This window comes from Ovis aries, chromosome 1, assembly GCF_016772045.2.
Source record: "Ovis aries strain OAR_USU_Benz2616 breed Rambouillet chromosome 1, ARS-UI_Ramb_v3.0, whole genome shotgun sequence".
NCBI classification, from domain to species: domain Eukaryota; kingdom Metazoa; phylum Chordata; class Mammalia; order Artiodactyla; family Bovidae; genus Ovis; species Ovis aries.
In genome coordinates this window covers 99,862,109-99,887,901 of record NC_056054.1, presented here as the reverse complement: position 1 = coordinate 99,887,901, position 25,793 = coordinate 99,862,109, and the positions used below count along the sequence as shown (strand labels likewise).

General features: G+C 42.3%; 1 protein-coding gene across 2 annotated transcripts in view; it reads left to right on the top strand.

Moving 5' to 3' along the window:
• Nucleotides 1–25,793, top strand: part of LOC101120207 (myomegalin) — a 66,805-nt gene that overhangs the window by 36,712 nt on the left and 4,300 nt on the right. Inside the window, exons 1-5 of one of the 2 annotated variants that reach the window (XM_060413850.1) lie at nucleotides 12,832–14,706; nucleotides 14,822–15,036; nucleotides 18,717–18,949; nucleotides 20,493–20,544; nucleotides 21,583–21,770. In XM_060413850.1, coding sequence (XP_060269833.1) covers nucleotides 14,915–15,036; nucleotides 18,717–18,949; nucleotides 20,493–20,544; nucleotides 21,583–21,770 — 595 coding nt within the window. In that variant the 5' untranslated portion in view covers nucleotides 12,832–14,706; nucleotides 14,822–14,914. Of the gene's footprint in view, nucleotides 1–12,831; nucleotides 14,707–14,821; nucleotides 15,037–18,716; nucleotides 18,950–20,492; nucleotides 20,545–21,582; nucleotides 21,771–25,793 lie in introns of those variants that run through there. The other variant, XM_027974082.3, reaches the window with a different exon arrangement.

Below are 25,793 nucleotides of genomic sequence, written 5' to 3'. Positions count from 1 at the left end.
ACGATCTTCAGACGGAGGGAGGGGTGGAAATACGTTAAGGGAAAAGAAATCCTCGGTGATTTCCTCATTTAAAAGCACCCTGAAGATGAAGTCGGCGTCTGCAGGGACCAGGTTTTCCTGGCGCTGGTGAAGGGGGTGGAGTCCCCGTTAGCAGTTGGAGCCAAAGCAGATAACCTGGGCCCAGCCACCTGTGAGTAAGCAGCCCCTCTTCCTCCCCTGATGGGCAGTACTTGAACTTCTCTCGTAGCACTTGAACGTCTGCCCCTTGGCTTTGGATGGATTCCAAGGATGCAACAGAAACATCTACTTTTAAAGTTCACTTGCTTGGGGCAAGAGTACTTTAAAATCTCTTAGCAAAGGAAACGGTTTATGGTGGGTTTTGACAGATTTCAGGTGTGTGGGATCTACGAAAACCAATACACTAGGGAAAGCAACTACTGTTAATGACACGCACCCAGAAACAACACTTCAGGCAGGTAGGTTTGTCCGTTAGGTTGCTGCTGCTGCTAAGTCGCTTCAGTCGTGTCCGACTCTGTGCGACCCCATAGACGGCAGCCCACCAGGCTCTCCCGTCCCTGGGATTCTCCAGGCAAGAACACTGGAGTGGGTTGCCATTTCCTTCTCCGGTGCATGAAAGTTAAAAGTGAAAGTGAAGTTGCTCAGTCATGTCCGACTCTTAGCGACCCCATGGACTGCAGCCTACCAGGCTCCTCTGTCCATGGGATTCTCCAGGCAAGAGTACTGGAGTAGGTCCCCAGTGCCTTCTCTGGTCCATTAGGTTGGGCCTACTTTAAATGCACTGTTAGTGGAACTTCAGAAAAATCTAGGACGTTCACAATGAATATTTTAATTTTAGTAGTTTTAAATGGACATACACATTCCAGAAGTTATGTAACAAACACTTGAGGCCCCCCCTTTATGCCTGTTTTACAAAAACGTAAAGGAAAGATGATATATAAATGACAAGACCTAATAAAATGAATTTAAATATTTTTTCCATCAATATTTTTCCCCCTTTGGATAGGTAGCATCTAACTCCTCATTCAATGAAATCTGTCAACCACTGCAAGAACCTAATACCAGCTTTCTAGTTCCAGCTTACTCTTCCCTAAGACTTTCCTCAGCATCTTCGCATCATCTTTTCTATACCATAAAAGTAAATTCTACTTCAGTCTTTAATTTGCAACCCCAAACCCAACAATCAGCCTAGTAAGTTAGGGTAGAAGTCCTCCAAGGGACTCTCCCTACAACGAATAGAAAATTACAGGGGCTTCCCTGGTGGCTCAGTGGTAGAGAATCCACCTGCCAATGCAGGAGACACTGGTTCAATCCCTGATTCGGGAAGATCCCACATGCTGGGGAGCAAGTAAGCCTGTGCACCACAACTGTCGAGCCTGTGCTCTAGAGCCCCATGAGCCACAACTACAGAAGCCGGCCAGATCTACAGCTCATGCTCTGCAACAAGAGAAGCCACAGGGAGAAGCCGGTGCACCTCAACTAGAGAGTAGCCCCCATTCACCACAACTAGAGAAAAATCCTCACAGCAACAAAGACCCAGCACAGCCAAAAATAAAGAAAATTGCATAGCAAATGTTGTATTCATGTTCATAAGGAAAACAAACTTTTTTTTCCCCCCCAGAAAAACCCAGATTCATTGTTGAATGTTACAGATATTTTGTCTCTCAATCAGCTCTGGAGGTAACTAGAGATTTTTCTTTGGAGGCTGCACTAGAGGATTGTTGGCTAATAGGTCAGCTATAATATGTGAAGGCATGTATCCTGCAATTAAATGAGAGGAGTTAAGTGACAGTATATCTTGATTTGCATGGTGGCTAGTTCAGTATACACATTTCAAAATATCTTGAGCTGTGTGAAAAAGTCAAACCTGGAAGACTTTAAGATTTACTATCAAACTGTTTTTTACTGCAAACAAGATAGTATGGCGAGGCAAAACAATAAGCTGCATACATGTATAGATAAATGTAACTGAGTTGAGATACCTAAAACAAACCGACCTTATATGGGCAAATTATTATTTTTTTTAAGAACACTAGAGCAATTCAATGGGAAAAGGAATATCATTTTAATAAATAGTGCTGAAACAACTGGATATCTATGTAGCCAAAAACCTGCAATCCTTACTTTGCAATATACACAAAAACTAATTTGAGTTGGACCATAGATCAAACCATACAAACTAAAACTATAACATTTTATAAGAAAATACATGAGAATATGAGAATACATGAGAATATCCAGTGACATGATAGTAAGCAAAGGTTTTCTAAATATGACACAGAAAGAAATAAGTAAAAAATACAATGATAGCTTTGCTGTATTTATGGATAACTATAAAATATAACTTTTAAAATAACTTTACAACTTGTTAAAAAAACTTTTTAACAACATTAGAAAGTGTTTTCATGAAATATACCATAAGTAAGTAGAAAGGCAAGTTACAATGGAAAAAAATAGTTACAAAAGATATCTGACAAAGACTGTCTCCAGAATATATAATGAACTCCTATAACTCACTACTAAAAACTGAAACACCCATTTTTAAAACAGGCAAAAGGTTAAATACACTTCAGAGAGAGGAAGATACAATAATGGCCAGTAACACATTAAAAAGTGTGCAATATCATTATAGATATTAAAACTACATTGAGATACCTCTCCACTCAGTAGCATGGCTAAAATTACAAAGTTTGAAAATATCAAATCTTGGTGAAGATGTGGACAAAACCAGAATTCTCATCCGGGGATGTAAATGTTATAATCACCTTGATTTGATGATTACTTATACATTTAAACATAAATTTACATAAATATCCTTCTGTTCTCATGTTTTTCTGGAAGTTTTACTTTCATTTCAGATTCAAAGGATTCCTTAATTTAAAAAAAAACACTTGTTACGTACAAATAAACAATTTCAATATTTAAAAGAGAATTATTTAACTTAATTTCAATATGCAATCATTAAAAGAAAAGAGAAATAGAAACAACAGAGAAGAGTAATGGCACATACGTCAGCAAATTGAGCTGACCAACATCCAGACTTAAACAGTGTGCTGGGAAGTCCTGAGTAACAGCAATCTGGAGTCCCAATTAGGAGAAGGGCAGTGCATCCACTCCACAAATGAGACTTCAAATTGCCCTTTCCAGGGCTCCCACTTATAATCCCAGGCCACAAACTGATGTTATCAGTTTACACGGAAAAATGCAGCTCTGGTTTTACCATAACATTTTCACAATGCTGTTGGTGTCACCTTGTGAGTCATAGGATTTCATTAAACCCCAAGCAATTGGCCAGACCTCCAGGGGCTCAAGAATTCCAAGACTCACTCCCTTTCTTTTCTGAAGTACCACTTGATTTGCTTTGCTTGCAGACAGGCTCGGAATCCAGGCAGGTTAGAAGCAAAGTCAGAGGCCTGCTCTCCTGCTTTGAAGCCTGAACAAAACTTCCTCTATTTTAATTTCCCTAACATCCCAGAAACACTTCATTTAGATATTCTTCCAAGAGAAATACACCCTGTTCATACAAAAAGAAGTTGTAGCAAGAATGTTCATAGCATTTTAAAAACTATTTTAAATTGAAATATAGCTGATGAAAAATGTTGTGATAGTTTCCGGTAGACAGCAAAGGGGCTCCAGCCATATATATACATGTATCCATTCTCCCCCAAACTCCCTTCCCATCCAGGCTGCCGCATAACACTGAGCAGGGTTCCCTTTGCTATACAGTAGGACTTTGTTGTTGCTGCTAAGTCGCTTCAGTTGTGTCCGACTCTGTGTGACCCCATAGACAGCAGCCCACCAGGCTCCCCCATCCCTGGGATTCTCCAGGCAAGAACATTGTAGTGGGTTGCCATTTCCTTCTCCAATGCATGAAAGTGAAAAGTGAAAGTGAAGTCGCTCAGTCGTGTCCGACTCTTAGCGACCCCATGGACTGCAGCCTACCAGGCTCCTCCATCCATGGGATTTTTCAGGCAAGAGTACTGGAGTGGGTTGCCATTGACCTCTCTCTCTGTTGGTTATCCATAAATACAGCAATATGTACACGTCGATCCAAAACTCCCTAACTATCCCTTATCCAAATTCTTCCCCTCTGATAACCATAAGTTCATTCCCTAAGTTTGTGAGTCTGTTTTGTAAATGAGGTCATTTGTATCATTTCTTTTTTAGATTCTACATATAAGTGATGTCATGATCGTTCTCCTTCTGTTTCTGACTTACTTCATTCAGTATGACAATCTCTAGGTCCGTACATATTGCTGCAAATGACATTATTTCATTCTTTTTAAATGTCTGAGTGATATTCCATTGTATATATGTACCACATCTTCATCCATTCCTCTGTCAATGGACATTTTGGTTGCTTCCATGTCTTGGCTATTGTAAACAATGTTGCAGTGAACACTGGGGTGCATGGATCCTTTTGGACCATGTTTTTCTCCAGATATAAATAAACTGGAAAATTCTGAAGGATGCCTCTTGAGAAACCTGTATGCAGGTCAGGAAGCAACAGTTAGAACTGGACATGGAACAACAGACTGGTTCCAAATAGGAAAACGAGTACGTCAAGGCTGTATATTGTCACCCTGCTTATTTAACTTCTATGCAGAGTACATCATGAGAAACCCTGGGCTGGAAGAAGCACAAGCTGGAATCAAGATTGCTGGGAGAAATATCAATAACCTCAGATACCCAGATGACACCACCCTTATGGCAGAAAGTAAAGAAGAACTAAAGAACCTCTTGATGAAAGAGAAGAGTGAAAAGTTGGCTTAAAACTCAACATTCAGAAAATTAAGATCATGGCATCCGGTCCCATCACTTCATGGCAAATGGGGAAACAGTGGAAACAGTGACTGACTTTATTTTGGGGGGCTCCAAAATCCCTGCAGATGGTAATTGCAGCCATGAAATTAAAAGACGCTTACTCCTTGGAAGGAAAGTTATGACCAACCTAGATAGCATATTAAAAAGTGAGAGACATTACTTTGTCAACAAAAGTCTGTCTAGTCAAGGCTATAGTTTTTCCAGTAATCATGTATGGATGTAATAGTTGGATTATAAAGAAAGTTGAGCACCAAAGAATTGATGCTTTTGAACTGTGGTGTTGGAGAAGACTCTTGAGAGTCCCCTGGACTGCAAGGAGATCCAACCAGTCCATCCTAAAGGAGATCAGTCCTGGGTGTTCATTGGAAGGACTGATGTTGAAGCTGAAACTCCAATACTTTGGCCACCTGATGGAAAGAGCTGCCTCATTTGAAAAGACCCTGATGCTGGGAAAGATTGAGGGTAGGAGGAGAAGGAGACGACAGAGGATGAGATGATTGGATGGCATCACCAACTCAATGGACATGGGTTTGAGTGGGCTCTGGGAGTTGGTAATGGACAGGGAGGCCTGGCGTGCTGCAGTTCATGGGGTCGCAGAGAGTCGGACATGACTGAGTGACTGAACTGAACTGATATGCCTAGGAGTGGGATTGTAGGGTTTTATGGTAACTCTATTTTTAGCTTTTTAAGGAACCTCCATACTGTTCTCCATAGTGGCTGTACCAATTTACATTCCTGCCAGCAGTAGAGGAGGGTTCCCTTTTCTCCACACTCTTTCCAGCATTTTTTTATTTGTAGATTTTTTTATGATGGCCATTCGGACTAGTGTGAAGTGATATCTTATTGTAGTTTTGATTTGTATGTCTCTAATAATTAGCAATGTTGAGCATCTGTTCATGTGCCTTTTGGTCTTCTGTAAATGGCACCCCACTCCAGTACTCTTGCCTGGAAAATCCCATGGATGGAGGAGCCTGGTGGGCTGCAGTCCATGGGGTTGCTAGGAGTCAGACATGACTGAGCAACTCCACTTTCACTTTTCACTTTCATGCATTGGAGAAGGAAATGGCAACCCACTCCAGTGTTCTTGCCTGGAGAATCCCAGGGATGGGGGAGCCTGGTGGGCTGCTGTCTATGGGGTCGCACAGAGTCGGACACAACTGAAGCGACTTAGCAGCAGCAATAACAGCAGCATATCTGTACATGATTACTGGAAAGACCATAGCCTTGACTATGCAGACCTTTGTCAGCAAAGAGATGTCTTTGCTTTTTAATACACTGTTTAGATTTGTCATAGCTTTCCTGCCAAGAAACAATCCTCTTCTAATTTCATGGCTGCAGTCACCATCTGCAGTGATCTTAGAGTCCAAGAATAGGAAATCTGTCACTGCTTCCACCTTTTCCCCTTGTATTTGCCATGAAGTGATGGAACCAGATGCCATGATCTTTATTTTTTTAATACTGAGTTTTAAGCCAGCTTTTTCACTCTCCTCCTTCACACTCATCAAGAGGCTCTTTAATTCCTTTTCACTTTCTGCCATTAGAGAGGTATCATCTGCATATCTGAGATTGTTGATATTTCTCCCAGTGATCTTGATTCCAGCCTGTGACTCATCTAGCCCAGCATTTTGCATGATGTGCTCTGTGTATAAGTTAAATAAACAGGGCGATAATAAACAGGCTTGTCATACTCCTTTCTCAATCCTGAACCAATCGGTTGTTCCATACAGAGTTCTAACTGTTGCATCTTGCTTTCTCTGTTATCCAGCAAATGTTGGCAATTTGATCTCTGGTTCCTCTGCCTTTTCTAAACTCAGCTGGAACATCTGAAAGTTTTCGGTTCACATAGTGCTGAAGCCCAGCTTGGAGGATTTTGAGCATAACTTAACTAGCATAGGAGATGAGTGCAATTGTCTAGTGGTTTGAACATTCTTTAGTACTGCCCTTCTTGGGAATTGGGATGAAGATTGATCTTTTCCAGTCCTGCAGCCACTGCTGGGCTTTTCAAATTTACTGACATATTGACTGTAGCACTTTAATAGCATCATCTTTTAGGATTTTAAATAGCTCTGCTGGAATTCCATCATCTCCACTAGCTTTATTGGCAGCAGTGCTTCCTAAGGCCCACTTGACTTCACACTCCGGAATGTCTGGCTCTGAGTGAGAGACTGCACCATCATGGTTATCTGAGTCATTAAGATCTTTTTTATACAGTTCTTCTGTGTATTCTTTCCATCTCGTCTTGATCTCTTCTGCTTCTATTAGGTCTTTACCATTTCTGTCCTTTATTATGCCCATCCTTGGATGAAATATTCCTTTGATATTTCCAGTTTTCTTGAATAGATCTCTAGTCTTACCCTTTCTGTTGTTTTCCTCTATTTCTTTGCATGTTCATTATTGTTGTTGTTCAGTCACCCAGTTGTGTCTGACTCTCTGCAACCCCATGAACCGCAGCACGCCAGGCCTCCCTGTCTATCACCAACTCCCGGAGTTTGCCCAAACCCATGTCCATTGAGTCGGTGATACCATCCAACCATCTCATCCTCTGTCGTCCCCTTCTCCTCCTGCTCTCAATCTTTTCCAGCATCAGGGTCTTTTCAAATGAGTCAGCTCTTCGTATCAGTTCCTCTTCACTTTCTGCCATTAGAGTGGTATCATCCACATATCTGAGTTTGTTGATGTTTCTCCCACCTATCTTGATTCCAGCTTGTAACTCATCCAGCCTGGCATTTCTTATGATGTGCTCAGCATATAGGTTAAACTAACAGGGTGACAGCAGACAACCTGTCATACACCTTCCTCAATCTTGAACCAATCAGTTGTTCCATACAGGGTTCTAACTGTTGCTTCTTTCATATTCATACTGCAGAGTAAATATTTACTTCTGTCTCTACACTGTCAAACACACTGTCTGACACATATTAATAAGTTACTGGAGGCACAGGGAAGCAAAAAGTGACATATAATCAAAAGAAAAAGGGATGACCAATTTATGGACATGAATTTGCGCAAACTCTGGGAGATAGTAAAGGACAGGGGAGCCTGGCATGCTGCAGTCCGTGGGGTTGCAAAGAGTTGGACATGACAGCGTCTGAACAACAACAAAAAAGACAACTCTCAGGTGGCCTTGATGCTGGACTGTTAAACAAGGACTTGAAAATAAACAAAGACGTGTTAAATGACCTAACAAGCAAAAAAGTAGAGGAAGAAAAAAATGTGAATCACTGTAAAGAAAGCATTAAGTTTTCAATGATAAAGGTACACGTGCATGCTTAGTCACTCAGTTGTGTCTGACTCTGTGACCCCCATGGACTGCAGCCTGCCAGGCTTCTCTGTCCATAGAATTTTCAAGGCAAGAATACTGGAGTGGGTTGCCATTTCCTTCTCCAGGGGATCATCGTGACCCAGGAATGGAAACTACCTCTCCTGTCTCTCTCCATTGGCAGGTGGGTTCTTTACCACTGAGCTACTAGGGAAGCCCCAGTAAAGGTACATGGATATGGCTAAATATGAAAGGGTTATGTCATTAATGAACTTAGAAAAGCATGAATTTGTCTCATTTTTTATGGGATATTCTCCCTCCTCCTTGTCCCTTTAGGAGCACTCTCTCTTCTCTAAGTCAAGAAGAGGTGCTCAGCTGTCCCCTCCACCCTTTGAACATAAAAGACCCTGTTCACCTGTTTTCCTAGGAGCCTCTCTAGGGAACTCCCTTGTTCAGACCAGGAGAATGAAGACCCATAAACACTTCTGGTTGGGAGACATGATCACATCATCTCTGGACCCATGTATTCTGTTTTGGGGTAGATTAAATGGTTTTTATTTACTTTCTTCTCTTCCTTATTTTGTTAATTGGGACTAAATGTTTCATAAGCCTTCCTTTCAGTCTTCTTTTTTCCTTTGAAATCTTGGAGGTAGAACAAGAAGGAAGAGATGCAAATCTTAGTGAAGCCTTCTCACTGAGCATGATGGCCAAGGAGAAGGGCTCTGCCTGGGTCTGAGTGCTGGGTCTCATCATCGTAGTGGTGGGACCCTTAAAAGGTTAGCTCGGCCTTTTACTGCCTCAGTGTTTTCCTCTGCAACAAGAGGGTGATAAAATCCTACACTACGTTTCAGAGCTGTTATGTGGACTTAGTAAATTATTACATAGTAAAGCACTGAGGAACGGTGCTGGTCACACAGTAAAGCTCCAAGAAAGATGTTATTTTTGTTATTATTATTAAGCCTTTTATTTCCACTTCTAACTATACCACTGCTGACTTTCAACATTCCCAGGAATAAATTAAGGATGTCTACTGGAAAAGGTCAGTTTTCATTCCAATCCCAAACAAAGGCAATGCCAAAGAATGCTCAAACTACCGCACAATTGCACTCATCTCACAGGTTAGTAAAGTAATGCTCAAAATTCTCCAAGCCAGGCTTCAGCAGTATGTGAACTGTGAACTTCCAGATGTTCAAGCTGGTTTTAGAAAAGGCAGAAAAACCAGAGATCAAATTGCCAACATCTGCTGGCTCATGGAAAAAGCAAGAGAGTTCCAGAAAAACATCCAGTTCTGCTTTATTGACTATGCCAAAGCCTTTGACTGTGTGGATCACAATAAACTGTGGAAAATTCTGAAAGAGATGGGAATATCAGACCACCTGACCTGCCTCTTGAGAAACCTATATGCAGGTCAGGAAGCAACAGTTAGAACTGGACATGGAACAACAGACTGGATCCAAACAGGAAAAGGAGTACGTCAAAGCTGTATATTGTCACCCTGCTTATTTAACTTCTATGCAGAGTACATCATGAGAAACCCTGGGCTGGAAGAAGCACAAGCTGGAATTAAGATTGCCGGGAGAAATATCAATAACCTCAGATATACAGATGACACCACCCTTATGGCAGAAAGTGAGGAGGAACTAAAGAGCCTCTTGATGAAAGTGAAAGAGGAGAGTGAAAAAGTTGGCTTAAAGCTCAACATTCAGAAAACGAAGATCATGGCATCTGGTCCCATCACTTCATGGGGGAATAGATGGGGAAACAGTGGAAACAGTGTCAGACTTTATTTTGGGGGGCTCCAAAATCACTGCAGATGGTGACTGCAGCCATGAAATTAAATGACGCTTACTCCTTGGAAGAAAAGTTATGACCAACCTAGATAGCATATTCAAAAGCAGAGCCATTACTTTACCAACAAAGGTCTGTCTAGTCAAGGATATGGTTTTTCCAGTAGTCACTTATGGATGTGAGAGTTGGACTGTGAAGAAAGCTGAGCACAGAAGAATTGATGCTTTTGAAGTGTGGTGTTGGAGAAGACTCTTGAGAGTCCCTTGGACTGCAAGGAGATCCAACCAGTCCATTCTAAAGGAGATCAGTCCTGGGTGTTTTTTGGAAGGAATGATGCTAAAGCTGAAACTCCAGTACTTTGGCCACCTCATGCGAAGAGTTGACTCATTGGAAAAGACTCTGATGCTGGGAGGGATTGGGGGCAGGAGGAGAAGAGGGCGACAGAGGATGAGATGGCTGGATGGCATCACTGACTCGATGGACATGAGTTTGAGTGAACTGCAGGAGTTGGTGATAGACAGGGAGGCCTGGCGTGCTGCGATTCATGGGGTCGAAAAGAGTCGGACACGACTGAGCCACTGAACTGAACTGAACTGAATGGTTTGGTTGGCCTCTTCTCCCACATATTAGTGACCAGTACTGGAAAACTGGTTACTGGCAAGGTTTGATAGTGATCTAACTGAAGTGCAGATGGCTCAGCAAGGAACTGGAGCAAACTTCATCATATTCTCGGACTTCTATGCAGGCATAATGATTTTTCAGCTCATGGTAGAAAATCTTTGCACATGATTCTAGGAAGTGCTTTTAGTATACAACCAGACTTGTTGTTTAGTCGTTAAGTAATGTCTGACTCTTTTACAACCCCAGGGACTGTAGCCTGCTAACTTCTCTGTCGATGGGATTTCCCAGGCAAGAATACTGGAGTGGGTTGTCATTTCCCTTCTGCAGGGGATCTTCCCAACCCAGGGATGGAACCTGAATCTCCTGCATTGCAGGGGGATTATTTACCACTGAGCCACTAGGGAAGCCCCGACCCACCTGCAATGCAGGAGCCAAATCAGACTTACCCAAATATAAAAAAAATCCAAGTATGTATCAGTGACCCCTTATTTTTTGTTGTTCTTAAGGAATCAAAGTAGGAAAATTTAATTTACCTGGAATTTGTAGATTTCCTCTTTCAGTTGTGAATGGAGTATCTGTAGCAAACCAGCGCATACTCTGAAAACAAGTAGATAAAATCTGATTTAAAGGAATTATATTTGAAGTCTTTGGAAAACTACCAGTGCAGTCAGGACACACAGAGCCAGTTCTAGAGAGAGGCTCATTGGAAGGAAACTAATTCTCTGCCTTTGCCCCTCAGGGCATTTGCCAAGTCTTGGCAAGGAACAAGAGGCTGAGAAGCTAGGTAGAGGGCAGATGCTAAAGGGGGGGGGGGGAAAGTAGCAGCACTTTGGGTAATCTCTTGGGGTCAGGGATGTGGAATTCAGTTCAGTTCAGTCCAGTCACTTAGTCATGTCAGGCTCTTTGCGACCCCATGGACTGCAGCATGCCAGGCCTCCCTGTCTATCACCAACTCCCGGGGTTTACTCAAACTCATGTCCATTGAGTCTGTGATGCCATCCAACCATTTCATTTTCTGTCATCCCCTTCTCCTCCTGCCTTCAATCTTTCCCAAATCAGTTCTTCGGCACTCAGCTTTCTTTATAGAGCAACTCTCACATCCATACTTGACTACTGGAAAAACATAAAATAAATAGGCAATGGAAATTTGCTGTGTGACTCAGAACTCAAAGTGGAACTCTGTAACAACCCAGAGGGGTGGAAGGTGGAAAGGAGGTTCAAGAGGGAGGGGACATATATACACCTATGGCTGATTCATATTGATGTCTGGCAAAAATCAAACCAATATTGTAAAGCAAGTATCCTTCAACTAAAAATAAATTTAATAAAAAGAACATAGATCATGTTATAAAGGGCAAAGTCCCACATGGTAGGAGATAGAATGTGAATTGAAAACAATTTTATAAAATGGAACAGTCAATGAAAAAAATAACTGATAAGCTAGGAAGCCAAATATGTAAGAAATTCTACCAACTCCAAACAGGATAAAAATGAGAGCCACATCTAGGTACATGGCTGTGAAACTGCCGAAAATCAAAGGCAAACAGAAACATCATAGAAATGTCCAAAAGAAAAAAAATTCACATTGTATTCATTATTAAAGAACTAAAATACTATAATTTCCAATCAACAATTTAGTCCCTGACAAAATATCCTTCAAAAGGAAGGTGAAATAAAGGCCTTTCCAGATAAGCAGCATACCTTCACTAGAGGAAATACAGAAGGTAGTTTTTTGGGCAGAAGTTAGGTGATCCCAGAGGTTTCCCTGGTGGCTCAGACAGTAAATAATCTGCCTGCAATGCGAGAGACTCAGGTTCAATCCCTGGGCCAGGCAGATGCCCTGGAGAAGGGGAATGGTGCCCCACTCCAGTATTCTTGCCTGGAGAATTCCATGGACAGAGGAGCCTGGAGAGGGCTTCAATCCATGGGATCCCAAAGAGTGGGACACTTTTACTTTCACTAAATGACCCCAAGAGAAACATGGAAATGAAGGACATGGATTGAAGAACATTGAATAGGTTTAATATGTAAGTAAATCAAATATTACTATTCAAAACTATAATAATGTTGTTTTTCAGTCTCTAAGTGGTATCTGACACTGCGACTCCATGGACTGCAGCATACTGGGCTCCTCTACCCTCCACTATCTATTGGAGTTTGCTCAAATTCATGTCCTTTGAGTTGGTGATGCTATCTGACCATCTCATCCTTTGCCACCTCCTAGCTCAGATGGTAAAGTGTCTGCCTACAATGCAGGAGACACGGGTTTGATCTCTGGATTGGGAAGATCCTCTGAAGAAGGAAATGGCAACCCACTCCAGTATTCTTGCCTGGAGAATCCCATGGACAGAGGAGCCTGACAGGGTTGCAGAGTGAGACATGACCTGAGTGACTAACACACATCTCCTTTTGTCATCAGTCTTTCCCAGCATCAAGGTCTTTTCCAATGAGTCTGCTCTTTGCATCAAGTGGCCAACTATACATCAATTTAAAAACAGATAAGTACTGCCCACCCCAAAAAGAAAATAGTAACAAGGTTGCTTATAATGAACCACTGTCACACAGATGCTAGGTGGTGTTAGCCTGTGGTATTAAAAAACTTTAACACCTCTTTCTGTTTCATAGCTATGACTCTCCTTTCTGATGGGTGAATTAAACTGTTGAAGTGAGGACCATGAGAATTTCTTATCTTTTGATCTACTTTGCACATTGAATACCCTCTAATGTTGATGCTAGAATATTAGTGATTCCTAATGAAAAGCAGCACATTGTACATTACCATACACCTGTACCAGCCTGGTTTGTACCATCTCAAGTCCAGTTGCTATGGCCTAGATCTTACTGGGTTCTGTCAAGGGCCATTTTCAATAGGCTTTTTGGCAGCCCAGGCAACTCTATTAAATAAAGTGAAAGAATAAATAAATATGTTAGACTTTTAAAATCAGCACCAACATGAAGCATCCATTAATTATGTTAAAGGAGATAAAATATTTTAAGGGCCATGATAAAGTGGAAAGTAATTGTAGATCCAGAATTCAATTGAAAACAGACATTAGTAGTATAATGTTTGTACAGTTTTTTTTTTTTTAAGCAAAAACAATCATCTGTAAATAGCAAAGTTGGGTGAGAGTGGTAGTTTGGAAAGTTAAAACTGACTTCTTGTTAAGTGAAACCCCCTGCATATATCCCTACTTCAAGGGAAAGAAACCCAACATTGCTTTGCTTTGGGACATATTAATAATTATGGAATTAAAAGATTATGATTAATGGAAAATTGTTATGCTAATTTTATTAGTCAGAATATAAACTCCAGCTTTTGATTACTGTGCTCTTAGAAGAATATTAAAAAGCAAAATCTGGAGAGTTCCCAAAGAGAAATGGTAAGAATCACTAGAAGTCTTAAAAAACTCATTTAAGAAAAGCTGCAAGAGTTGTTTTCATTGAAATTGTCTTCAAGAAAATAAAAGGTGTTGAGAAAATATTATTGTTTGGTGTTTTCTCTTAAAAAAATATTTATTGATTTAGGCCACACCACATGGCTTGTGGAATTTCCCAACCCTGGAATCGAATGAGGGTCTCCTGCATTGCAGGCAGATTCTTTACCAACTGAGCTATGAGGCAAGAGTGATTGGTTGGTACTATCAGCAAAAGAATACACAGATATTAAAACTGGCTGGTGAGAGAAGTGGTCTTTATTGATAGAAACAACCAGAAAGAAACAGCCTTGTGTTGAGTGTGGCAGACCATCACGAGGCAAGGCTTCCCGGGGTTTTGTAACTACCTCCACAATCTATGTATGATTACAGTTTGCCACCAGATACTCTTATCATGGTGCTATCGTTGAGTCCCTGTTACTGAGATTTGAACTCTGACATCTCAAACTTTGTTTCTGCCCACATAGTTGTCAGAAGTTAGGGATGATAGAAAGGCTTGCTGGTTTCTGAGGGGACACTCACAAGGAACTTTGTCTCAACTGTAAGACTCAAAAATACTCTTCCTCTAGCCCAGTTTAAAGCCCACTTGTTTTCATGTGTTTACTTCATTGTTTGCTTGTTTTTAATGCTAAAATTTCTCTGAACCCTCCCCTTCCTCCTAATGGCAGCATCTGCCCCTACTTGCTGCAGCTTTTCTCAATCCCAGTGGATCACCATGGTTCTCATGGCTGATGAAGAACTCTTCAATGGAGCACCTTGTAGGTTTCATTGTTTACTTCCGTGTAGCTGCTGCTCTTGTGATTTTTATGCTTCTGGGGGACCCTTCTTATAGTCCAACCTCTTTAAACCATTATTTTGTTTTGATTCCTCTAGGTAGATGTGGAGGAGAGGCTAGTCATTGTGGATACCCAGATGCGTTTCTTCTCTCTTTCCTTTTGAAGGAGGCAGCAAGAGGTTTCTTTGTGAGAAAATGCTCCAGCTGAAGCCTGGGATGCATCAGCCCTTGGAGAAGAAGGGGCCTTCTGAGAGGAGGGTGAATGAGCCGAAGACTCAGCCTGAGAAAGCTGGATTCTCCTCTATGTCCTACAGCGAGTAAGGGACTCTGTGTTTCAGAGACTATTATAGCAGCTTTCAGGGTCTGTATGCAACCTATGTGCCTTAACTGTAGGGCTTGCTCTTAAGACCAGCCTGGAAATTCTTTAGAGAAAAGTCTATAGTATTTTTATTATAATTACTTTATATTATTCAGAGAAATTTGGTTTTATTCTAATTAACAATGCATGTTGTTGTTGAATAGTCACCAAGTTGTGTCTGACTCTTCTGCAACCCCATGCACTGTAGCTCGCCAGGCTCTTCTGTCCATGGGATTTCCCAGGCAAGAATACTGGGGTGGGTTGCCATTTCCTTCTCCAGGGGATCTTCCCGACCAGGATTCAAACCTGAGTCTTTTGCATCTCCTGCATTGGTAGGCAGTTTCTTTACCACTGAGCCACCAGGGAAGCCTGACAATACATATATACACCAAATATATGATCTCATGGATACTTGAGATTTCATGGAGCCCTTCTGGTCATGTGAGTGGTGTCTCTTTTCTGCATTGATGGAAGCCCATAAGAATCTCCTATTACCTCATCTGTGTTGATGGTGAAAAGTTGACCCATATTAGTGCTGAAGAGGTGGAATTATACAGAGCCTCCTCCATCTCTACTCCATTCTCTTCAGAAGCTCACATCCCTGGTTTCTAGAATAGCAATTTGTATAAGCTTAATTTTTTAAACTTATTTTTTTATTGAGGTACCATCAGTTTATGACATTATATAACTTCCATGAGTACAATCTTATATTTCCATTTCTGTATGCACTACAGTGTGATTAGCTCAATTTCAAAAATAAGCTTACAAAATTGCCCAGTAATGGCCTGATCGCTAGATTTGTCAGTCCGTCTTTAATGGCCATTTTCCTGAAACTTTTCAAAGACATTCAATTAGTATAGAATTAATCTATTATATAATTACCTGTGAGCATCAGTTACTGAAATACTAAATCATCACTAACTTGCTTAGTGGTTGAGGATCAGCCTTGAAGGTGGTTCAGGTTTTGCTTCATACTCCATTGAATCTCTGTTAATATGTAACACTTAAATTTCACTGACCCAGAAAATGTTAGAGCTAAAATAATGAGAAATATTTTAGAACTGAGAACACCAAGGCCCAAAGATATAGTTGCTTGCTCACAGTTGTACAGTGGACTTTGGCAGAAATAATATCAAAATACTGGGCTCTCAGTTCACAAAGCCTCCACCCACTTTGTCAAATGCATTAAAAATTTTTATATTCTCACAGTTGTTCTTTTTTAAAAATAGACTTTGTTTTTAGAACAGGAAGTTTAGAGCAAAATTGAGCGGAAAGTACAGAGAGTCCCCATCTACCTATCCTTGTCCCTGCACATACATAGCCTCTTCCCCTAGTATCAACATGTACCATAGTGGTGTATTTGTTGATATTTGTTGCAGTCGATGAAAATCATTATCACTCAAAGTCAACAGTTTACGTTCGGGTTCATTCTTGGTCTTGTACATTCTATGGGTTTTGACATAAGTATAATGACATGCATCCATCGTTACAGTATCATATAGAATGAGTGTTCACTGCCCTAAAAGTACTCTGTGCTCCACCTACTCATCCTTCTCTGCCTTCTAATCCCTGGCAACCAGTGGCCTTTTTACTGTCACTACAGTTTTGGCTTTTCCAGAATGTCATATAGTTGCAATCATATGCTATGTAGCTTTTTCAGACGGGTTTCTTTCACTTAGTAATATGCATTTAAGATTCCTCCATGTCTTTTAATAGTTTGACTGCACATTTCTTTTAAGAACCAAAAAATATTTCATTTCATGGATTTACCACAGTCTATTTATCTGTTCACCTACTGAGGAACATCTTGGTTGCTTCCAAGTTTTCGCAATTATTAATAAAGCTGCTGTAAACATTGTGTGCAGATTTTGATGTGGACATAAATTTTCATCTAATTTGGGTAAATAGTGAGGGATGCAGTTACTGGGTCATATGTAGGAATATGTTTAATTTTGTAAGAAACTGTCAAGCTGTCTTCAAAGATAGCTATAAATAACATTTTGCATTCCTACCGGCTATAAATGAGAGTATCTGTTGCTTCACATCTTCACCAGCATTTAGTATTGTCAGTGTGCTGTATGGTCACCATTCTAACAGATGTATAGTAGTAGTTTAGTGAAAGTAAAAGCTACTCAATCATGTCCGACTCTTTGTGACCCCATGGACTTTATAGTCCACAGAATTCTCCAGGCCAGAATACTGGAGTGGGTAGCCATTCTCTTCTCCAGGGGATCTTCCCAACCCAGGGATCAAACCCAGGTCTCCCACATTGCAGGCAGAATCTTTACTGTCTGAGCCACCAGGGAAGCCCCTAGTAATAGCTTACTGTTTGTGGATTTTTTTTCATGATGACCACTCTGACCAGTGTGAGGTGATACCTTATTATAGTTTGGATTTGCATTTAGTAGTAGCTTACTTTTGTTTTAATTGTCAGTTCCATGATGACAATGATGTCATTGAAAAATGGGCAGAAGACCTAAATAGATGTTTCTCCAAAGAAGACATACAAATGGCCAACAAACACATGAGAAGATGCTAAACATTGCTCATTATTAGAGAAATGTAAATCAAGGCTATAATAAGGTACTACCTCACACTAGTCAGAGTGGCCATCATGAAAAAATCTAGAAACAATAAATGCTGGAGAGGGTGTGCAGGAAAGAAAACCTTCTCGCGGTATTGGTAGGAATGTAAACTGATACAACAACTATGGAGAAACAGTATGGACGTGTCTTAGGAAACTAAAAATGAAACTACCATATGACCCCGCAGTCCCACTACGGGGCATATACTCTGAGAAAACCATAACTCAAAAAGACACAAGTACCCCAGTGTTCATTGCAGTACTGTTTACAATAGCCAAGACATGGAAGCAGCCTAAATGCCCACTGGCAGATGAATAGATAGAGATGTGGTACATATGTTCAACAGAACATTGCTCGGCCATATAAAGGGATGACATTTGGTCATTTTTAGTGATATGGACGGATCTAGAGTCTGTCATACAGAGTAAAGTAAGTCAGAAAAACAAATATTGTATATTAACACACATATATGGAATCTAGAAACATGGTACAGATGAACCTATTTTCAGGGCAGGAATAAAGATGCAGATGTCGAAAACAGACATGTAGACCCAGAGTGGGAAGAAGAGGGTGGGGCGAATTGAGTGAGTAGCACTGACATATACATTCCCGTGTGAAATGGATGCTAGTGGGAAGCTGCTGCACAGCACAGGCCGCTCAGCTCAGTGCTCTGCGATGACCCAGAAGGGAGGGAGGGAGGCTCAAGAAGGAGGGGATAAATGATACACATAGCTGATTCACCCTGTTGTGCAGCAGAAACTAACACAGCATTGTAAAGTGATTATACTTCAATTAATTAATTAATTGATAAAGTAGAACTTGAAAACCATTTTTAGAAGTATGGGAGCAGGGGAAAAGATGATCTTAGAAGGAATCTTTTACCCAGAGACACTCTCTTATTTTCCTTCCTTCATTCGCTTTACCCATTCCCTTCACTAAACACCAGCTAGAGTTCCGCGTGGGGACTCTACTGGTGAAATTCTCAAAGCACCTTCTGCTGAAGCACCACAATCTATCAGTCACCCCTTTCTACCCTTACCACTTCCCACTTTAGGAAATATTCCTTGATCCAGGATCAGGCTCGAGATTTGACCCACCTGCGGGAAAAGATAAGGATTGGGAGGGCTGTCTCTTCCCTTCTCATCCAACATGTTCAGAACGCAGTGAAGGCCTTTGAAGAGCTCCTCAGCAGTAGGAAGATTGACTATAACATGGAACAGCATTTCCGTGAGCAGCTGGCCAAGAGCAGCCAGCTGGCAGAGAGCCTCGCCAGCAAGTTCAACACAGGTAAGCCAGGCCCAGGGCTCAGGAGGGCCCTTAGTCCCTCCCCAACTCACACTCCCAGACCTGCACTCATTCACAAGTGACATTTCAATCTGGTGTCCTGTCCTGTAATCACCATCTTGGGGCTATGGCAGAGTCAGGGCTGGCTGGTGAGAAGCAACAGAGAGGCACACAGGGTTGGGGATGCCGTGATGATTGCCAGCTACTCTGTCTCGTGGAGTATGGCCGCTACGGCAGGAGGCATCACTGGGGGTGACAGCATGTATCTGAAACTAATTGGTAGAAAGAGAGGTGGAATGGGGCAGCTGGCTGCTGTGAAAAGAGTCCTAAACTAGGAATCTAAAGACTTCTGCTCTAGCCTGTATGTGTTCGTTGCTAGTTCTGGACATGTTCATATTTCTTTTGATATCTGTTTCCTCACCTAAAAAAATTTAGATCAAATAATACAAGCCCCTAACTCTTGCATGATTGTTCTTAGGATCAAATAAACAATATTAATCAGTGCACTTGAAAAGAATGATAAGAGAATCGTGCTGATTTGGGAATTGTTTAGAATACTATTTTTTTTGTATGTTTTGGGTTTTTGATCATGAAGCCTGAGGGATCTTAGTTCCCTGACCACGGATCGAATATACACCCCCTGCATTGGAAGGTGAAGTCTTAACCACTGGACTGCCAGGGAAGTCCCTGGGAATGCTTTAGTCACTCTATGTATAAGTACCTTTTGTGGGAATGTTTATTATTTAAGAAGCCAGTTACATAGAATATTGTCTAGTGACCTGAGGGTACATAGTAAGAGCTGGTTTGAGGCCATTGTGCAGGCTCCTGATGGCAGATGCAGAGGTGGGACAGGGTGGCTGTTACCTTTATGGAGACAGGTTCTGCATGAAAACTGATGGGACACACAGACACGGGACTGGGAACCTGCCCCATGGCAGGACTGGGAGACTCTGGCTGGGGTGATCAAGAGGCCAGCTGGACAAATACCCCATGATCTGAGGGAAAAGAGACGTTTTCAACTTTTTACTCTGACTCAGGGCAGAGCAAGTAGAGGTTACTGATGATCTTTGAGGTGGGTTCAGGAGAAAGCAATGGCAACCCACTCCAGTACTCTTGCCTGGAAAATCCCATGGACAGAGGAACCTGGTAGCTGCAGTCCATGGGGTCGCTAAGAGTCAGACATGACTGAGCGACTTCACTTTCACGTTTCACTTTCATGCATTGGAGAAGGAAATGGCAGCCCACTCCAGTGTTCTTGCCTGGAGAATCCCAGGGATGGCGGAGCCTGGTGGGCTGCTGTCTATGGGGTCACACAGAGTTGGACACGACCGAAGTGACTTAGCAGCAGTAGCAGCAGGAAAGTTTGCCAGACATGCTCTCTAAACACTCAACCCAGTGTCTCCCGAAAAAATTCAGAGAAGCCTGTACTTGAGCATCAAGGAACTATGTGTCTCTGACCCCAGAGAGAGAACCCAGTGTGTGCTTGTATTTGGTAAATGAGAGCTGTTTAAAGTAAGACCGTTCCTTTTCTCAATTTGGTTTTCAGATGATGGTATAAGTAAGAAGAAGCAAAGAGAACAGGTGCTGCAGAGACTCAGGTAACTCCAAATTTTCAGGGGCTATGAAAGATAAAATCTAGTCAAGAATCCAGAGCAAGGACCAGAAGATCAGTGGAGCAGCAGCTCTCTCACCCCATGAAAACCGAACAGCTGATTATACCATTAGTACCTTAGTGACAAGGTGGTCTCATTTCCCTTTTTTTAGTTTATTATTCTTCTAGTTCCAAGGCTCATATTCACTCATTTAGTAATGTAGTAATTTAGCCTAATTCTCCAGTCTTAGGAGTCTCCCATCCTCCCAGGGATCACCTCTGGTCTCCCCTAGATCTTTAAAACCTGGAGTGAGATCATATCTGAAATCTTTAAGAGTGACCCAACAAGTGCTGGCAGATGTTGAATGGCTACAAATTTCTTTCAAACAAAAAAGTTTTATATTATAAATATGACATAGATTTATATGATGTATGACTAGGGAAAGGAGAATTCACTCAGTTGTGTCTGACTCTGTGTCCAGCCCTTTGTGATCCCATGGACTATAGCCCGACAGGCTCCTCTGTCCATGGAATTCTCCAGGCCAGAATAACGGAGTGGGTAGCCATTCCCTTCATCCAGGGGCTCTCCCCAACCCAGGAATCAAATCCAGGTCTCCCGTATTCGCAGGCAGGTTTTTTCCCAACTGAGCCACCAGGGAAGCCCAAGGAGGTCTGAAAAGTACAAGACACCTAGAAGGGAGCATTGCCTCAGGAAGCAGTTTTAAATGGGTCACCACAAATACTATTTAATGGATTATGTCACACGGTATGTTGAACTCTTTATGGGCCTCTGGGTGTCTTGCCAAAGTGTTAAAGAGCCTGATGGGTCTTCTCTCTTTCTCAGGATGTTTGTAGCCAAGGCACTGGACACTGTTGTTCTCCCTGCCTCCCAACTCTCTACCCCCAAATGAAAATGGATTGTTTGGCTGCTTCTCTGAAGGAACAGTCTCCTTGACTCCTGGGGACTCTCCTCTAAGCCCCCAGATCAGTATAACTGTGATGTTTGGGTGACTTTCACTTTTCCTCTGTCTTTCTTACTTCCTAGTATCCTAAGGGAGAGGCAGAAGAGGGGTAAGAAGACAGAAGTCCTGCAGACGCAGCAGGATGCCCAGCCGCAGACTTGGCCCCAGACCTGCTCCAGCAGCCATGCCCAGTCCACCACCCATCACTCCCCTAGCAGTACCTACCTGCTGCTCAATCAGCAGAAAGTGCGCCCTGCAGTGGACATGGCCAGTAAGTACCCAGACATCCTTCAGTTTCTGGGCGCTTGCTCATTTGTCTAGACCAAGAGGAGGCATCGTGGCAGCCACATCCTGCAGACCTACTGTGACATGCCTGATTGAGCTCAGGTCAGGGATTCAGTGCCAAGCACAGGCTTCAGGGGTGTCAGATAGCTTTTCTTCATTCCTAGTGCCTCACTTTATCAGCCACCAGACCCTGACTCAGGCATATACATGGTGCTGGATTTGAGGGGAGGGGTCATGAGTTGGGAAGGGGAGGGGACAATTGCTCCCTCATACCTGCAACACAGTCATGTCACCTTTCAGACCACAGACAAGAATGTCATTAACATTGGACCTTTGATCCTGAACTCCTTTGGGTAAACAGCCACAGTTTCTCTTTTGGGTGTGGGTGAGTCGTTCAGTAGGGTCCAACTCTGGAACCTCATGGACAGTAGCCCAACAGGCTCCTTTGTCCATGGAATTCTCCAGGCAAGAATACTGGAGTATGTAGGCACTCCCTTCTCCAGGGGATCTTCCCAACCCAGGGATCGAACCCAGGTCTCCTGCATTGCAGGCAGATTCTTCACCATCTGAGCTTCCAGGGAAGCCCATTTTTTCCTATTATTTGTTTATTTTTACATTTATATTTTTTACTTTTTCCTATTTTTATTCACCACTAAATATTCTCTATCATCTGTGAATTTACAGATCCCACCCATCATTCTAATAATTCAGCTGTAATATCCTCTAAACCATCAGTTACTGGGACTGACTGAATCCATCACCATCATGACACTCCCCAGAATTCCCCAAAGAGGGCCCTTGGGTAGCTTTGGTTTAAGAATAAGTTTAAAATCAAGGCTTCATTTTTCTCCTGCTCAGCATTCCCTTTATTTTCCCTCCTGAGGAAAGCATCTGACTCATACAGAGTCAGATGTAAACAACCAGGGGCCAGGAAACCATCCTTAGTCCCTGGCTATATGTGTTTGTTTTTATTTTTTCTGAATACTTTAGGCATGTTGTTGTTTTTGTTGTTTATTCACGCAGTCGTGTCCAACTCTTTGCAACTCCATGATCTGTAGCACACCAGGCTTCCCTCTCCTTCAACATCTCCTGAAACTTGCTCAAACTCATGTCCATTGAGTTGGTGATGCGATCCAACCATCTCATCCTCTGTCTTCCCCTTCTCCTCCCGCCTTCAATCTTTCCCCAGCATCAGGGTCTTTTCTAATGAGGCATGAATAAGCCATAATGGATTTTGACCTGGAACTATTCCTGTTTCTCATTTTACATGAGAAGCAAAGCAGCATGTCTCCTCTTGAGTATAGCAGTCAAGGAAAGACAGAAAATTCACATTTATTGAGCATCTATTATGCTCATATTATTGATCACTATATATATGCTGCCTCATTTAATCAGGACACAATCCTTTTAAATTAGTGGTGGTATCTTGATTTTACACCACAGCTAAGGACACTGAGGCCCAGTGAGGTCAGGAAACTTACTGAAGCAGTCCAGCTTGGAGTAACATTGACTGTGATCCTGGCTGACTCTAAAGCTTGGAGTGCCCTCTGCACTGCGGCCTGAGCAGTCACGGACCAAGCCGGGAGGGAGTCACCCCTGTGCACACCTCTTTCTCTAGGCGTCTGGAGCCAGTGTTTTCCCCATTCCACTCTTTCTTCCCCTATGCCCAGCACAAAGGCCTAGCCTCTGCAAAGAAGATAAGACTCTATGCACGTATGCTTTCACCCATGAATTTATAAATGAATGGTTTTGGTTGTGGTTTAGTCACTAAGTCTTGTCCGACTCTTGTGACCCCATGGATTCTAGGCCTCCAGGCTCCTCTGTCCATGGGATTTCCTAGGCAAGAATACTGGAGTGGGTTGCCGTTTCCTTCTCCAGGGGATCTTCTCCACCCGGGGATCAAACCTGGCTCTCTTATATCTCCTGCATTGCAGGTGGCTTCTTTACCACTGAACCAGCAGGGAAGCCCACTATAAATGAGTAGGATGTCCTTGTTAGGTACATGACATTGTCCAAGATGGCTGATGGGAGTTTGTGGTGCATCCTTGAACTCAGTTGCCCAGAGGAACTTGGTTCCACCTCAACGCTCCCCTGAGATACAGCAGATAAAGGGCAAACATACCTTCTCCTTAGCTGCAATTCCTGCCACTACTTGTTAGAATGGCCACATTTGAGATGTGACCACGGAGGTGGCACTCTCAGAAAGTATCAGCCTTGTTTTCCATTATCTCTGTCTTTTCCGAAGGAAACTAAGCCCTTCTTTTTCCCACCTGAAGTCATCATTTTTCTCAGAGGGGCAATGGTTTATCAATACTCCTTCTTTGGGGGCCAGAATTCCTATTGCCACAAATGGTGTGTGGCAGTGTCACTGTGAGACTTAATTCCCCTCCCAGGAGGCTTGTCTCTGCTGCTTTCCATGTACAGTGTAGGACGTGTGTCCTGTGTTGTGTGGCAAGGGAAGAATGGGACAAGAACATGCTGATCACTGTTGCTGACCGACTAGAAACCTCGTATGCCCTTGGCTGAGAGGAAGCTGATTTTCTGGGGAGGGGATATAAAGGAAAAAGATGAAGAATCACATTTTGATTGAGTTTCTACTTTAAATTATGCCTTGAACTAAAGGCTTAACATAGTCTACCTTACTCTTTATTTCACAGCAATGTTATATTGTGTAAGTCAGGGAAGGATACTGATTTAAGTAAGCAGTTCCCTAAAGGAATTTGGCTTGGTTGAGGAAAATAAAACCTCAGTCTGACCCTGCTCAGAGAAGAAACCTGGCTGTTCTGTGGCCCTTGATGATTATCCTTGAAAGGAGAAGGCTCTTAAACTTTTCTCTGAATTATGGCCCTGTCACCCAGCCTGGTTTTTTGTCTGAAGGGAACCAGCAAAAACATGATATAAATGTTCTCATAGCATCATTGAGCTGTACGATACCTTTTTTTTTTTTTTTGGTTCTATAATCCCCTATGCAAAAATATTGTACCCCAGTCATTCTTTGGACAGGAGCCAGACAATCTGAGCTATACTTAAGAATTCTTTTTACATTCTCATGAGCCATTCTGGTGGATTGCAAATCACCACTTGCCTTTCTCAGACACCCCCTCAGCCTCAGAAGGCATCCAGAGTCAACTCAGGCAGGAGCAGTGGGAGCCACCAGGAGTAGGCCACTCTGTCTAGGTTTGCTGCTCATCAGCCAAAAGCAAAGGCCATTTTCTCTTCCTCATCTTCTACCAACAATCCCAATACAGAACAAGCTCAGGAAGGATTATCAGCTGTTTGGTGGCAAGAGCATAGACTGTTGGGTGAGAAGATCACACGTTCACAGACCAGTTTGAGAGTCCTTACTCTCATGACTTCTAAGATTGGCAGTGATTCCTACAATTGGAGGAGACGTTTCTGAAGTACCTCCCTGGGATCATTCCAGCATTTGAGGATCTTAGAGAGAATGAGGAGAGAGGCCCCTGTACTTTTCCTCTGTATGCACTGTGACCCTCAGACGTTGTATCTAGCAACTGCTTCTTGATATCATAGGCCAGGAGTGCCAGGAACCTTGGGGTTAAATTGATAGTCCTTGGGAAATGAGTTCTTAGCTGATACTGAGCAATTGACTGATCACTGTCTTTCACCTTAGTCTTCATTCCATGGATTGCTGTGTCAGTTTTCTCAGGCTTTTGTAACAAAGTATCACAAACTGGATGTTTTAAAACAACAGAATTGGTTCTCTCACAGTTCTGAAAACCAGGAGTCTGAAATCAAGTAGGCAGAGCCATGCTCCCTTCTTTCTTGCCTCTTCCTGACTTGATGGTTTTGGGCGGCATCCTTTGCCTTAAAGATGCATCACTCCAATCCCTGTCCCCATTGTCACCTGGTCTTCTCCCCTTTGAATCTCCTATCTCTGTCTCCTCTCCTCTTCTTCTTTTTTTTTTTTTTTCCTCTCCTCGTCTTATATAGACATCAGTCATGTTGGATTTAAGGTCCACCCTAATCCAATATCATCTCCTTTTAACTA